Source organism: Odontesthes bonariensis, chromosome 12 (genome assembly GCF_027942865.1).
Source record: "Odontesthes bonariensis isolate fOdoBon6 chromosome 12, fOdoBon6.hap1, whole genome shotgun sequence".
Taxonomy (NCBI): domain Eukaryota; kingdom Metazoa; phylum Chordata; class Actinopteri; order Atheriniformes; family Atherinopsidae; genus Odontesthes; species Odontesthes bonariensis.
This window is the reverse complement of record NC_134517.1, coordinates 38,561,871-38,576,934: the sequence shown is the minus strand read 5'-3', so window position 1 is coordinate 38,576,934 and position 15,064 is coordinate 38,561,871. Positions and strand designations below refer to the sequence as shown.

The following is a 15,064-nucleotide window of genomic DNA, read 5'->3' as shown; positions in this document are numbered from 1 at the left end:
AAACGCTCAAAGTTCCTGCCTCACAGTTCCTGCCTCACAGTTCCTGCCTCACAGTTCCTGCCTCACAGTTCCTGCCTCACAGTTCCTGCCTCACAGCGGTATCTCCCGCTAACTGCACTCATGTCTAAGGTCGCCACAGAGTGCAGAAACCACACTTTGGTGAATTTGGTGAATTTCAGCTCCGTCTCTGAACCAGGGCTCCCAATAACTCAAACACCTTCCTGCCTCCAGCTGTCACCACTGACCCGTCTGCAGGTGAACCCGTTCATACCCTGATCTGATCTATCATACCAGTGTAAACCTCAGGTGTATTCACCGCCGTTTTAATGAAGCAGGACATGGCATCAGCAGTTAGACTCCAAAGGCCTGACCAACCTGTGACCAGCAGCACCGCCGCACATCTCTGAGTCCCAGCTTTGTTCTGAGCCTCGCACACATACGTCCCACCGTGGGACAACTGGGCGCTTTTCAAGCTCAATGCGGCGCTCTGGGTGTCACGGGACATCTTAACGTGCTCGTCTTCCGTGAGCTCGTGATCGTTCCTGATCCAGAGGAAAGTCATGGGAAGTGATCCGGATGACATGCACTTCATGCTGATGTCAGAGCCCACTGTGCAGGACATGTCCTCTAGGCTTTGGACAAATGATGGAGGTTCTAGTAAGAAGAGACCAAACATGAGTCTGCAGGCTGGAGATAAACATCTTCATCTGTCCGATCTAATGATGATCAGACAGTTTGAACAAAGGAACAATCATTTACAGCGGTCACATGGTGCTTATAGAAGAACTCTGTTCCCCAGAAAGATCAGCATGCTGCTCCACAATGAGCTGAAATGTGATGGTCGGCATCTTCCAGCGACAGCATGCAGAGGGAGCTCGGCTGAACTCCAAACATCTTTGACTAACCTTTTAAAGAAACCTGGCAACAACAAGAAGTCTCCCCGACACGGTTGGTCAGAGAGCAGCGGTAGGTCCCAGCATCCCTGCTCTCACAGCGCCACACCTGAAGGGTCACCGTGTCTCTGCCAACACTGATCTTATGCCTTCTGTCGCTGGTGATCAGCTTATCATCCAGGAAACAAGTTATCTCAAAGGGAGGCGAACCTGAGACGGTTCCTTCCAGAACAATGTCTGCTCCTTCCACCAGCTCGGCCGACTCAAACGGCCTCACAAACACCGGAGGCTCTACAGGAACAGACACATGTTACAGTTAAAGATGTGGAGGGAAAGCTCTGATGAGGCCAATCTGGTCCACAGGATTCCCTGGGGAGGGTACCACCTGGGGAGGATAACACCTGGGGAGGGTACCACCTGGGGAGGGGAACACCTGGGGAGGGGAACACCTGGGGAGGGGAACACCTGGGGAGGGTACCACCTGGGGAGGATAACACCTGGGGAGGGTACCACCTGGGGAGGGGAACACCTGGGGAGGGGAACACCTGGGGAGGGTAGCACCTGGGGAGGATAACACCTGAGGAGGGGAACACCTGGGGAGGGGAACACCTGGGGAGGGTAGCACCTGGGGAGGATAACACCTGAGGAGGGGAACACCTGGGGAGGGTAGCACCTGGGGAGGGTACCACCTGGGAAGGGGAATACCTGGGGAGGGTACCACCTGGGAAGGGGAACACCTGGGGAGGGTAGCACCTAGGGAGGGTACCACCTGGGGAGGGTAACACCTGGGGAGGTGAACACCTAGGGAGGGTACCACCTGGGGAGGGTAGCACCTGGGGAGGATAACACCTGAGGAGGGGAACACCTGGGGAGGGTAGCACCTGGGGAGGGTACCACCTGGGAAGGGGAATACCTGGGGAGGGTAGCACCTAGGGAGGGTACCACCTGGGGAGGGTAACACCTGGGGAGGTGAACACCTAGGGAGGGTACCACCTGGGGAGGGTAGCACCTGGGGAGGGGAACACCTAGGGAGGGTAACACCTGGGTAACACCTGGGGAGGGTAACACCTAGGGATTGTAACACCTGGGTAACACCTGGGGAGGGTAGCACCTGGGGAAGGTAACACCTGGGGAGGTGAACACCTGGGGAGGGTACCACCTGGGGAGGGTAGCACCTGGGGAGGGGAACACCTAGGGAGGGTAACACCTGGGTAACACCTGGGGAGGGTAACACCTAGGGAGGGTAACACCTGGGTAACACCTGGGGAGGGTAGCACCTGGGGAAGGTAACACCTGGGGAGGGGAACACCTAGGGAGGGTAACACCTGGGTAACACCTGGGGAGGGTAGCACCTGGGGAGGGGAACACCTAGGGAGGGGAACACCTGGGGAGGGGAAACCCTAGGGAGGGTAACACCTGGGTAACACCTGGGGAGGGTAACACCTGGGGAGGGGAACACCTGGGGAGGGTAGCACCAGGGGAGGGGAACACCTGGGAGGTTAACACCTGGGGAGGGTACCACCTAGGGAGGGGAACACCTAGGGAGGGGAACACCTGGGAGGGTAGCACCTAGGGAGGGGAACACCTGGGGAGGGTAACACCTGGGGAGGGTAGCACCAGGGGAGGGGAACACCTAGGGAGGGGAACACCTAGGGAGGGGAACACCTGGGAGGGTAGCACCTAGGGAGGGGAACACCTGGGGAGGGTAACACCTGGGAGGTTAACACCTGGGGAGGGGAACACCTGGGGAGGGTAGCACCTGGGGAGGGTAGCACCTGGGGATGCTAACACCTGGGGAGGGGAACACCTGGGGGTGGTAACACCTGGAACAGTGAGCGGCCCCATGCAGGCCCCACTGAGCCTTCAGAGAACCATGTGGACCAGACTTAAAGCCCCGAGCCTGCCAGCTGGGTCAGAGAAGAGGGTGAACTACCTTCCACTGCCACTGAGCTGCTGCACCGCTCGCTGCCGGCCTCGCTGGACGCCACACAGACAAACTCCCCACTATCGTCCACAGAGCAGCTCTCTAGCTCCAGAGTTGCGACCGAGCTGTGGAAGCTCATGGTGTGTCTGTGGTCGGGAGCTATCTGGGAGCCGCCCTTAAACCACTGGATGTGGATGGCGGGCGTTCCCTGCACTGTGCAGCTCAGCTTCAGAGGCTGCCCGGCTTTCAGCAGCCGCGAAGGCTCCAGCTTCACGGTGAATGTGGGGGCTTCTGTAGATAAACAGCAGTTACTGTAAAAAAGAAGGGGTTAAATAAAGAAAGAAGACAGGAAAAAAGAAAGAAGCAGCACCTTTCACAAAGAGGACAGCGTTGCACTCCACCCTTCCAGCATCATTGGACACTTGGCAGGTGTACTTGGCAGAGTCACTGGGTTTCACACAGTGCAGCTCCAGGGAGCTGGAGGAGGCGTCCTTTTTAATCAGATACTTTGCCCCAGTGAAAAGCTCTTTCTCCTCTCTGAACCACTTAACAAGCAGAGGAGCCGATCCAGTAAAGGCTGATTGTATCAGCACGTTTGACCCTGGGGCAACATCCTGGGACTCAGCTTTCACAGTGAACACCGGAGCCTCTGCAGGTATTTGGAAAGAGAAACAGCACTCATGTTCAAAGCTTATCAGACCTAACCACCCGTAACCTGTCAGTCCCGTGGGACTCGTCAGAGTCTTGAGTGACCCGTCAGAGTCCGGTGTGACCCGCTGACCTTGGACCGACAGGGTGGCGCTGCTTTCTGTGGCTCCGGCAGCGTTGGAGGCCTTGCACGTATAAACTCCTCCATCGTGCTGATCCAGGCCTGTTATGGTCACAGAGGCCGTGCTCTCTCTGAAAGCAATCTTATGTCTGTCATCACTGTGGATCTCTTTCTGCTCTTTGAACCAAGACACGGCCATGGGCTGCGACCCGGCCACCCTGCACTCCAGGGTGGCGTCAGCACCAACGATGCCATCCGTTTTCTTTAGAGCTCTGGTGAAGGTCGGTGGAACCGCCCGGTCTGTGAGGGGGAAGCCAAACGTTTGGTTGTCATCCAGCGTCAGAGTTCACTTCTACTGATGCATTCCTGGCTAAAACTGACCTAGAACTGTGACCGAGCACGTGCACTGGTCTTTGCCCACATTGTTGGACACCTCCATCTGGTACACTGAGGTGTCTCCTTTGTCTGCTGCCAGGATCTTTAGGACAGCAGAGTTCTGCCTCACTGTTATCTTATATTTACGGCCGCTGATCATCTCCTTGCCGTCTCTGAACCACCGGACTCTGAGCTCAGGGCTTCCAGAGACCGTGCACTCCAGCGTGGCCGACTCACCTGCGCTCACACTGATGGACGCCGCCTTCTCTAAGATCCGAGCGGGTTCTAAAACACAACATTTAGAGCTCTTTAACAGACATGTGTGACCTTCTGAAACAGGCTGAAACAGGTCTGAAACGGGTCTGGAACATGTCTGAAACAGGTCTGAAACAGGTCTCTGAAACAGGTCTGAAACGGGTCTGGAACATGTCTGAAACAGGTCTGAAACAGGTCTGAAACAGGTCTGAAACATGTCTGAAACAGGTCTGAAACAGGTCTCTGAAACAGGTCTGAAACAGGTCTGAAACAGGTCTGAAACAGGTCTGAAAAATGTCTGAAACAGGTCTGAAACAGGTCTGAAACATGTCTGAAACATGTCTGAAAAATGTCTGAAACAGGTCTGAAACAGGTCTCTGAAACAGGTCTGAAACAGGTCTGAAACAGGTCTCTGGAACAGGTCTGAAACGGGTCTGAAACAGGTCTGAAACAGGTCTGAAACAGGTCTCTGGAACAGGTCTGAAACAGGTCTGAAACAGGTCTGAAATAGGTCTGAAACAGTTCACTGGAAAAGGTCTGAAACGGGTTTGAAACAGGTCTGAAACGGGTCTGAAACATGTCTGAAACAGGTCTGAAACAGGCCTGAAACAGTTCACTGGAAAAGGTCTGAAACGGGTTTGAAACAGGTCTGAAACAGGTCTGAAACAGGTCTCTGGAACAGGTCTGAAACAGGTCTGAAACGGGTCTGAAACATGTCTCTGAAACAGGTCTGAAACAGGTCTGAAACAGTTCACTGGAAAAGGTCTGAAACGGGTCTGAAACAGGTCTGGAACAGGTCTGAAACAGGTCTCTGGAACAGGTCTGAAACGGGTCTGAAACGGGTCTGAAACGGGTCTGAAATAGGTCTGAAACAGGTCTCTGGAACAGGTCTGAAATGGGTCTGAAACAGGTCTGAAACAGGTCTGAAACAGGTCTCTGGAACAGGTCTGAAATGGGTCTGAAACAGGTCTGAAACAGGTCTGGAACAGGTCTGGAACAGGTCTGAAACAGGTCTCTGAAACAGGTCAGAAACAGGTCTGAAACGGGTCTGAAACAGGTCTGGAACAGGTCTGGAACAGGTCTGAAACAGGTCTGAAACAGGTCTGAAACAGGTCTCTGAAACAGGTCTGAAACAGGTCTGAAACAGATCTCTGGAACAGGTCTGAAACATGTCTCTGAAACATGTCTGGAACAGGTCTCTGGAACAGGTCTGAAACATGTCTCTGAAACATGTCTGGAACAGATCTCTGGAACAGGTCTGAAACAGGTCTGAAACAGGTCTCTGAAACAGGTCTGAAACAGGTCTGAAACAGATCTCTGGAACAGGTCTGAAACATGTCTCTGGAACAGGTCTGAAACATGTCTCTGAAACATGTCTGGAACAGATCTCTGGAACAGGTCTGAAACATGTCTCTGAAACATGTCTGGAACAGGTCTCTGGAACAGGTCTGAAACATGTCTCTGAAACATGTCTGGAACAGGTCTGCAACAGTTCACTGGAAAAGGTCTGAAACGGGTTTGAAACGGGTTTGAAACAGGTCTGAAACAGGTCTGAAACAGGTCTCTGGAACAGGTCTGAAACAGGTCTGAAACATGTCTCTGAAACAGGTCTGAAAAAGGTCTGAAATAGGTCTGAAACAGTTCATTGGAAAAGGTCTGAAACGGGTCTGAAACAGGTCTGAAACAGGTCTCTGGAAAAGGTCTGAAACGGGTCTGATACGGGTCTGAAACAGGTCTCTGGAACAGGTCTGAAACGGGTCTGAAACGGGTCTGAAACAGGTCTGAAATAGGTCTGAAACAGGTCTCTGGAACAGGTCTGAAATGGGTCTGAAACAGGTCTGAAACAGGTCTGAAACGGGTCTGAAACAGGTCTGAAACAGGTCTGAAACAGGTCTGAAACAGGTCTGGAACAGGTCTGAAACAGGTCTCTGAAACAGGTCTGGAACAGGTCTGAAACAGGTCTGAAACAGGTCTCTGAAACAGGTCTGAAACAGGTCTGAAACAGGTCTCTGGAACAGGTCTGAAACATGTCTCTGAAACATGTCTGGAACAGGTCTCTGGAACAGGTCTGAAACATGTCTGAAACAGGTCTGAAACGGATCTGAAACATGTCTCTGAAACAGGTCTGAAACAGGTCTCTGGAACAGGTCTGAAACAGTTCACTGGAAAAGGTCTGAAACGGGTCTGAAACATGTCTGAAACAGGTCTGAAACAGGTCTGAAACAGGTCTGAAACAGGTCTGGAAAAGGTCTGAAACGGGTCTGAAACATGTCTGAAACAGGTCTCTGGAAAAGGTCTGAAACAGGTCTGAAACGGGTCTGAAACAGGTCTGAAACAGGTCTGAAACAGGTCTGAAACAGTTCACTGGAAAAGGTCTGAAATGTGTCTGAAACAGGTCTGTAACAGGTCTGAAACAGGTCTCTGGAACAGGTCTGAAACGGGTCTGAAACAGGTCTGTAACAGGTCTGAAACAGGTCTGAAAAAGGTCTGAAATAGGTCTGAAACAGGTCTCTGGAACAGGTCTGAAATGGGTCTGAAACAGGTCTGTAACAGGTCTGAAACAGGTCTGAAAAAGGTCTGAAATAGGTCTGAAACAGTTCACTGGAAAAGGTCTGAAATGTGTCTGAAACAGGTCTGTAACAGGTCTGAAACAGGTCTGAAAAAGGTCTGAAATAGGTCTGAAACAGGTCTCTGGAACAGGTCTGAAATGGGTCTGAAACAGGTCTGAAACAGGTCTGAAACGGGTCTGAAACAGGTCTGAAACAGGTCTGAAACAGGTCTCTGAAACAGGTCTCTGAAACAGGTCTGGAACAGGTCTGGAACAGGTCTGAAACAGGTCTCTGAAACAGGTCTGGAACAGGTCTGAAACAGGTCTCTGGAACAGGTCTGAAACAGATCTGAAACATGTCTGGAACAGGTCTGGAACAGGTCTCTGGAACAGGTCTGGAACAGGTCTGAAACAGGTCTGAAACATGTCTGGAACAGGTCTGGAACAGGTCTGGAACAGGTCTCTGGAACAGGTCTGAAACGGGTCTGGAACAGGTCTGGAACAGGTCTGAAACAGGTCTCTGGAACAGGTCTGGAACAGGTCTGAAACAGGTCTGAAACATGTCTGGAACAGGTCTGAAACAGGTCTCTGGAACAGGTCTGGAACAGGTCTGAAACATGTCTGAAACAGGTCTGAAACAGGTCTCTGAAACAGGTCTGAAACAGGTCTGGAACAGGTCTGAAACAGGTCTCTGAAACAGGTCTGAAACAGGTCTGGAACAGGTCTGAAACAGGTCTGAAACAGGTCTCTGGAACAGGTCTGAAACGGGTCTGAAACAGGTCTGAAACAGGTCTGGAACAGGTCTGGAACAGGTCTGAAACAGGTCTCTGAAACAGGTCTGAAACAGGTCTGGAACAGGTCTGAAACAGGTCTGAAACAGGTCTCTGGAACAGGTCTGAAACGGGTCTGAAACAGGTCTGAAACAGGTCTGGAACAGGTCTCTGAAACAGGTCTGAAACAGGTCTGGAACAGGTCTCTGGAGCAGGTCTGAAACGGGTCTGAAACAGGTCTGAAACAGGTCTGAAACAGGTCTGAAACAGGTCTCTGAAACAGGTCTGAAACAGGTCTGAAACAGGTCTGAAACTGGTCTGAAACATGTCTGAAACAGGTCTGAAACAGGTCTGGAACAGGTCTGAAACAGGTCTGGAAAAGGTCTGAAACGGGTCTGAAACATGTCTGAAACAGGTCTCTGGAAAAGGTCTGAAACAGGTCTGAAACAGGTCTGAAACAGTTCACTGGAAAAGGTCTGAAATGTGTCTGAAACAGGTCTGTAACAGGTCTGAAACAGGTCTCTGGAACAGGTCTGAAACGGGTCTGGAACAGGTCTGAAAAAGGTCTGAAATAGGTCTGAAACAGGTCTCTGGAACAGGTCTGAAATGGGTCTGAAACAGGTCTGAAACAGGTCTGAAACGGGTCTGAAACAGGTCTGAAACAGGTCTGAAACAGGTCTCTGAAACAGGTCTCTGAAACAGGTCTGGAACAGGTCTGGAACAGGTCTGAAACAGGTCTCTGAAACAGGTCTGGAACAGGTCTGAAACAGGTCTCTGGAACAGGTCTGAAACAGATCTGAAACATGTCTGGAACTGGTCTGGAACAGGTCTCTGGAACAGGTCTGGAACAGGTCTGAAACAGGTCTGAAACATGTCTGGAACAGGTCTGGAACAGGTCTGGAACAGGTCTCTGGAACAGGTCTGAAACAGGTCTGGAACAGGTCTGGAACAGGTCTGGAACAGGTCTGAAACAGGTCTGAAACATGTCTGGAAAAGGTCTGAAACAGGTCTCTGGAACAGGTCTGGAACAGGTCTGAAACATGTCTGAAACAGGTCTGAAACAGGTCTCTGAAACAGGTCTGAAACAGGTCTGGAACAGGTCTGGAACAGGTCTGAAACAGGTCTCTGAAACAGGTCTGAAACAGGTCTGGAACAGGTCTGAAACAGGTCTGAAACAGGTCTCTGGAACAGGTCTGAAACGGGTCTGAAACAGGTCTGAAACAGGTCTGGAACAGGTCTGGAACAGGTCTGAAACAGGTCTCTGAAACAGGTCTGAAACAGGTCTGGAACAATTCTGAAACAGGTCTGAAACAGGTCTCTGGAACAGGTCTGAAACGGGTCTGAAACAGGTCTGAAACAGGTCTGGAACAGGTCTCTGAAACAGGTCTGAAACAGGTCTGGAACAGGTCTCTGGAACAGGTCTGAAACGGGTCTGAAACAGGTCTGAAACAGGTCTGAAACAGGTCTCTGAAACAGGTCTGAAACAGGTCTGGAACAGGTCTGAAACAGGTCTGAAACAGGTCTCTGAAACAGGTCTGAAACAGGTCTGGAACAGGTCTGAAACATGTCTGAAAAATGTCTGAAACAGGTCTGAAACAGGTCTGAAACAGGTCTCTGGAACAGGTCTGAAACGGGTCTGAAACAGGTCTGAAACAGGTCTGAAACAGGTCTCTGGAACAGGTCTGAAACAGGTCTGAAACAGGTCTGAAATAGGTATGAAACAGTTCACTGGAAACAGGTCTGAAACGGGTTTGAAACAGGTCTGAAACGGTTCTGAAACATGTCTGAAACAGGTCTGAAACAGGTGTGAAACAGTTCACTGGAAAAGGTCTGAAACGGGTTTGAAACAGGTCTGAAACAGGTCTGAAACAGGTCTCTGGAACAGGTCTGAAACGGGTCTGAAACGGGTCTGAAACAGGTCTGAAACAGGTCTGAAATAGGTCTGAAACAGGTCTCTGGAACAGGTCTGAAATGTGTCTGAAACAGGTCTGAAACAGGTCTGAAACAGGTCTCTGGAACAGGTCTGGAACAGGTCTGAAACAGGTCTGAAACAGGTCTGAAACAGGTCTCTGAAACAGGTCTGAAACAGGTCTGAAACAGGTCTGGAACAGGTCTGGAACAGGTCTGAAACAGGTCTCTGAAACAGGTCTGAAACAGGTCTGAAACAGGTCTGAAACAGGTCTGGAACAGGTCTGAAACAGGTCTCTGAAACAGGTCTGAAACAGGTCTGAAACAGGTCTGAAACAGGTCTCTGGAACAGGTCTCTGAAACATGTCTGGAACAGGTCTCTGGAACAGGTCTGAAACATGTCTGAAACAGGTCTGAAACAGTTCACTGGAAAAGGTCTGAAACGGGTTTGAAACGGGTTTGAAACAGGTCTGAAACAGGTCTGAAACAGGTCTCTGGAACAGGTCTGAAACAGGTCTGAAACGGGTCTGAAACATGTCTCTGAAACAGGTCTGAAACAGGTCTGAAACAGTTCACTGGAAAAGGTCTGAAACGGGTCTGAAACAGGTCTGAAACAGGTCTGAAACAGGTCTCTGGAACAGGTCTGAAACGGGTCTGAAACGGGTCTGAAACAGGTCTGAAACAGGTCTGAAACAGGTCTCTGGAACAGGTCTCTGGAACAGGTCTGAAACGGGTCTGAAACGGGTCTGAAACAGGTCTGAAATAGGTCTGAAACAGGTCTCTGGAACAGGTCTGAAACAGGTCTGGAACAGGTCTGGAACAGGTCTGAAACAGGTCTCTGAAACAGGTCTGAAACAGGTCTGAAACAGGTCTCTGGAACAGGTTTGGAACAGGTCTGAAACAGGTCTGAAACAGGTCTGAAACAGGTCTCTTAAACAGGTCTGAAACAGGTCTGAAACAGGTCTCTGGAACAGGTCTGAAACATGTCTCTGAAACATGTCTGGAACAGGTCTCTGGAACAGGTATGAAACATGTCTGAAACAGGTCTGAAACAGGTCTGAAAAAGGTCTGAAACAGGTCTGGAACATGTCTCTGGAACAGGTCTGAAACAGTTCACTGGAAAAGGTCTGAAACATGTCTCTGAAACGGGTCTGAAACATGTCTCTGAAACAGGTCTGAAACAGGTCTGGAACATGTCTCTGGAACAGGTCTGAAACAGTTCACTGGAACAGGTCTGAAACATGTCTCTGAAACGGGTCTGAAACATGTCTCTGAAACAGGTCTGAAACAGGTCTGAAACGGGTCTGAAACAGGTCTGAAACAGGTCTGAAACAGGTCTCTGAAACAGGTCTGGAACAGGTCTGAAACAGGTCTCTGGAACAGGTCTGAAACAGATCTGAAACATGTCTGGAACAGGTCTGGAACATGTCTCTGGAACAGGTCTCGAACAGGTCTGAAACAGGTCTCTGAAACAGGTCTGGAACAGGTCTGAAACAGGTCTCTGGAACAGGTCTGAAACAGATCTGAAACATGTCTGGAACAGGTCTGGAACATGTCTCTGGAACAGGTCTGGAACAGGTCTGAAACAGGTCTGAAACATGTCTGGAACAGGTCTGGAACAGGTCTCTGGAACAGGTCTGAAAAAGGTTTGGAACAGGTCTGGAACAGGTCTGAAACAGGTCCCTGGAACAGGTCTGGAACAGGTCTGAAACAGGTCTCTGGAACAGGTCTGGAACAGGTCTGGAACAGGTCTGAAATATGTCTGAAACAGGTCTGAAACAGGTCTCTGAAACAGGTCTGAAACAGGTCTGGAACAGGTCTGGAACAGGTCTGAAACAGGTCTCTGAAACAGGTCTGTAACAGGTCTGAAACAGGTCTCTGGAACAGGTCTGAAACGGGTCTGAAACAGGTCTGAAACAGGTCTGGAACAGGTCTGAAACAGGTCTCTGAAACAGGTCTGAAACATGTCTGGAACAGGTCTGAAACAGGTCTGAAACAGGTCTCTGGAACAGGTCTGAAACGGGTCTGAAACAGGTCTGAAACAGGTCTGGAACAGGTCTCTGAAACAGGTCTGAAACAGGTCTGGAACAGGTCTCTGGAACAGGTCTGAAACGGGTCTGAAACAGGTCTGGAACAGGTCTGAAACAGATCTCTGAAACAGGTCTGAAACAGGTCTGGAACAGGTCTGGAACAGGTCTGAAACAGGTCTCTGAAACAGGTCTGAAACAGGTCTGGAACAGGTCTGAAAAAGGTCTGAAACAGGTCTCTGGAACAGGTCTGAAACGGTTCTGAAACAGGTCTGAAACAGGTCTGGAACAGGTCTCTGAAACAGGTCTGGAAAAGGTCTCTGGAACAGGTCTGAAACAGGTCTGAAACGGGTCTGAAACAGGTCTGGAAGGGGTCTCTGAAACAGGTCTGAAACAGGTCTGGAACAGGTCTGAAACAGGTCTGAAACATGTCTGGAACAGGTCTGAAACAGGTCTCTGGAACAGGTCTGAAACAGGTCTGAAACATGTCTGGAACAGGTCTGGAACAGGTCTCTGGAACAGGTCTGGAACAGGTCTGAAACAGGTCTGAAACATGTCTGGAACAGGTCTGGAACAGGTCTGGAACAGGTCTCTGGAACAGGTCTGAAACAGGTCTGGAACAGGTCTGGAACAGGTCTGAAACAGGTCTGAAACAGGTCTCTGGAACAGGTCTGAAACGGGTCTGAAACAGGTCTGAAACAGGTCTGGAACAGGTCTCTGAAACAGGTCTGGAAAAGGTCTCTGGAACAGGTCTGAAACAGGTCTGAAACGGGTCTGAAACAGGTCTGGAACAGGTCTCTGAAACAGGTCTGAAACAGGTCTGGAACAGGTCTGAAACAGGTCTGAAACATGTCTGGAACAGGTCTGAAACAGGTCTCTGGAACAGGTCTGGAACAGGTCTGAAACAGGTCTGAAACATGTCTCTGGAACAGGTCTGGAAAAGGTCTGGAACAGGTCTCTGGAACAGGTCTGAAACAGGTCTGGAACAGGTCTGGAACAGGTCTGAAACAGGTCTCTGGAACAGGTCTGGAAAAGGTCTGGAACAGGTCTCTGGAACAGGTCTGAAACAGGTCTGGAACAGGTCTGGAACAGGTCTGAAACAGGTCTCTGGAACAGGTCTGGAACAGGTCTGGAACAGGTCTGAAACATGTCTGGAACAGGTCTGAAACAGGTCTCTGGAACAGGTCTGGAACAGGTCTGGAACAGGTCTGAAACATGTCTGAAACAGGTCTGAAAAAGGTCTCTGAAACAGGTCTGAAACAGGTCTGGAACAGGTCTGGAACAGGTCTGAAACAGGTCTGGAACAGGTCTGAAACAGGTCTCTGGAACAGGTCTGAAACGGGTCTGAAACAGGTCTGAAACAGGTCTGAAACAGGTCTGGAACAGGTCTGGAACAGGTCTGAAACAGGTCTCTGAAACAGGTCTGAAACAGGTCTGAAACAGGTCTGAAACAGGTCTCTGAAACAGGTCTGAAATAGGTCTGGAACAGGTCTGGAACAGGTCTGAAACAGGTCTCTGGAACAGGTCTGAAACGGGTCTGAAACAGGTCTGAAACAGGTCTCTTAAACAGGTCTGAAACAGGTCTGGAACAGGTCTGGAACAGGTCTGAAACAGGTCTCTGAAACAGGTCTGAAACAGGTCTTAAACAGGTCTGGAACAGGTCTGAAACAGGTCTGGAAAAGCTTTCTGGAACAGGTCTGAAACAGGTCTGAAACGGGTCTGAAACAGGTCTGAAACATGTCTGGAACAGGTCTGAAACAGGTCTCTGGAACAGGTCTGGAACAGGTCTGAAACAGGTCTGAAACATGTCTGGAACAGGTCTGGGACAGGTCTGAAACAGGTCTGAAACATGTCTGAAACATGTCTGGAACAGGTCTTCAACAGGTCTCTGAAACAGGTCTGAAACAGGTCTCTGGAACAGGTCTGGAACAGGTCTGAAACAGTTTTCTGGAACAGGTCTGGAACAGGTCTGGAACAGGTCTGGAACAGGTCTTTGGAACAGGTCTGGAACAGGTCTTTGGAACAGGTCTGAAACAGGTCTTTGGAACAGGTCTGGAACAGGTCTGGAACAGGTCTGAAACAGTTTTCTGGAACAGGTCTGGAACAGGTCTGGAACAGGTCATAAACAGGTCTGGAACAGGTCTTTGGAACAGGTCTGGAACAGGTCTTTGGAACAGGTCTGGAACAGGTCTTTGGAACAGGTCTGGAACAGGTCTTTGGAACAGGTCTGGAACAGGTCTGGAACAGGTCTGGAACAGGTCTGAAACAGGTCTGGAACAGGTCTGGAACAGGTCTGGAACAGGTCTGAAACAGGTCTTTGGAACAGGTCTGAAACAGGTCTTTGGAACAGGTCTGGAACAGGTTTGGAACAGGTCTTTGGAACAGGTCTGGAACAGGTCTGGAACAGGTCTTTGGAACAGGTCTGAAACAGGTCTGGAACAGGTCTGAAACAGGTCTTTGGAACAGGTCTGAAACAGGTCTTTGGAACAGGTCTGGAACAGGTTTGGAACAGGTCTTTGGAACAGGTCTGGAACAGGTCTGGAACAGGTCTTTGGAACAGGTCTGAAACAGGTCTGGAACAGGTCTGAAACAGGTCTTTGGAACAGGTCTGGAACAGGTCTGGAACAGGTCTGAAACAGGTCTTTGGAACAGGTCTGGAACAGGTTTGGAACAGGTCTTTGGAACAGGTCTGGAACAGGTCTTTGGAACAGGTCTGAAACAGGTCTCTGGAACAGGTCTGAAACAGGTCTTTGGAACAGGTCTGGAACAGGTCTGGAACAGGTCTTTGGAACAGGTCTGGAACAGGTCTGGAACAGGTCTTTGGAACAGGTCTGGAACAGGTCTGGAACAGGTCTGAAACAGGTCTTTGGAACAGGTCTGGAACAGGTCTGGAACAGGTCTGGAACAGGTCTGGAACAGGTCTTTGGAACAGGTCTGAAACAGGTCTCTGGAACAGGTCTGAAACAGGTCTTTGGAACAGGTCTGGAACAGGTCTGGAACAGGTCTGGAACAGGTCTTTGGAACAGGTCTGAAACAGGTCTCTGGAACAGGTCTGAAACAGGTCTTTGGAACAGGTCTGGAACAGGTCTGGAACAGGTCTGGAACAGGTCTGGAACAGGTCTGGAACAGGTCTGAAACAGGTCTTTGGAACAGGTCTGGAACAGGTCTGGAACAGGTCTGGAACAGGTCTTTGGAACAGGTCTGAAACAGGTCTCTGGAACAGGTCTGAAACAGGTCTTTGGAACAGGTCTGAAACAGGTCTCTGGAACAGGTCTGAAACAGGACGGAGGGCTAACCTTGGACGGTCAGCAGAGCCTCGCTCTTCTGCTGCCCGGCCTCATTTGCAGCCACACAGGTGTACTTCCCACCGTGCTTTAGCTCCACAGAGGAGAAGGAAACGCTGGCAACACCGTTGTCAAACGTGACTCTGACGTTCGGATCGTCCTCTCTGAGCAGCTCAGAGTCTCTCAGCCATTTGACAGAGATGGGAGCCGAGCCTTTCAGGGTTCCCTGCAGCTTCACCGTGTTTCCCAGCACGGCTGAAACACTCTCAACCCTCTTTGAGAAGACGGGCGGCTCTGAAATAACACTTTCA

General features: G+C 50.4%; 1 protein-coding gene across 34 annotated transcripts in view; it reads right to left on the bottom strand.

Moving 5' to 3' along the window:
* ttn.1 (titin, tandem duplicate 1) overlaps window positions 1-15,064 on the bottom strand; it is a 210,403-nt gene that overhangs the window by 149,251 nt on the left and 46,088 nt on the right. For 31 of the 34 annotated variants that reach the window (XM_075480395.1, XM_075480400.1, XM_075480404.1 and 28 more), the window contains 7 exons: window positions 14,766-15,047; window positions 3,968-4,246; window positions 3,599-3,886; window positions 3,188-3,466; window positions 2,827-3,108; window positions 906-1,184; window positions 376-654 (listed from right to left, as the gene is read on the bottom strand). The exons of the other annotated variants lie outside the window; for them this stretch is intronic. In XM_075480395.1, the coding sequence (XP_075336510.1) occupies window positions 376-654; window positions 906-1,184; window positions 2,827-3,108; window positions 3,188-3,466; window positions 3,599-3,886; window positions 3,968-4,246; window positions 14,766-15,047 (1,968 nt within the window). The remainder of the gene's footprint in view (window positions 1-375; window positions 655-905; window positions 1,185-2,826; window positions 3,109-3,187; window positions 3,467-3,598; window positions 3,887-3,967; window positions 4,247-14,765; window positions 15,048-15,064) is intronic. 34 annotated transcript variants of the gene reach the window in all.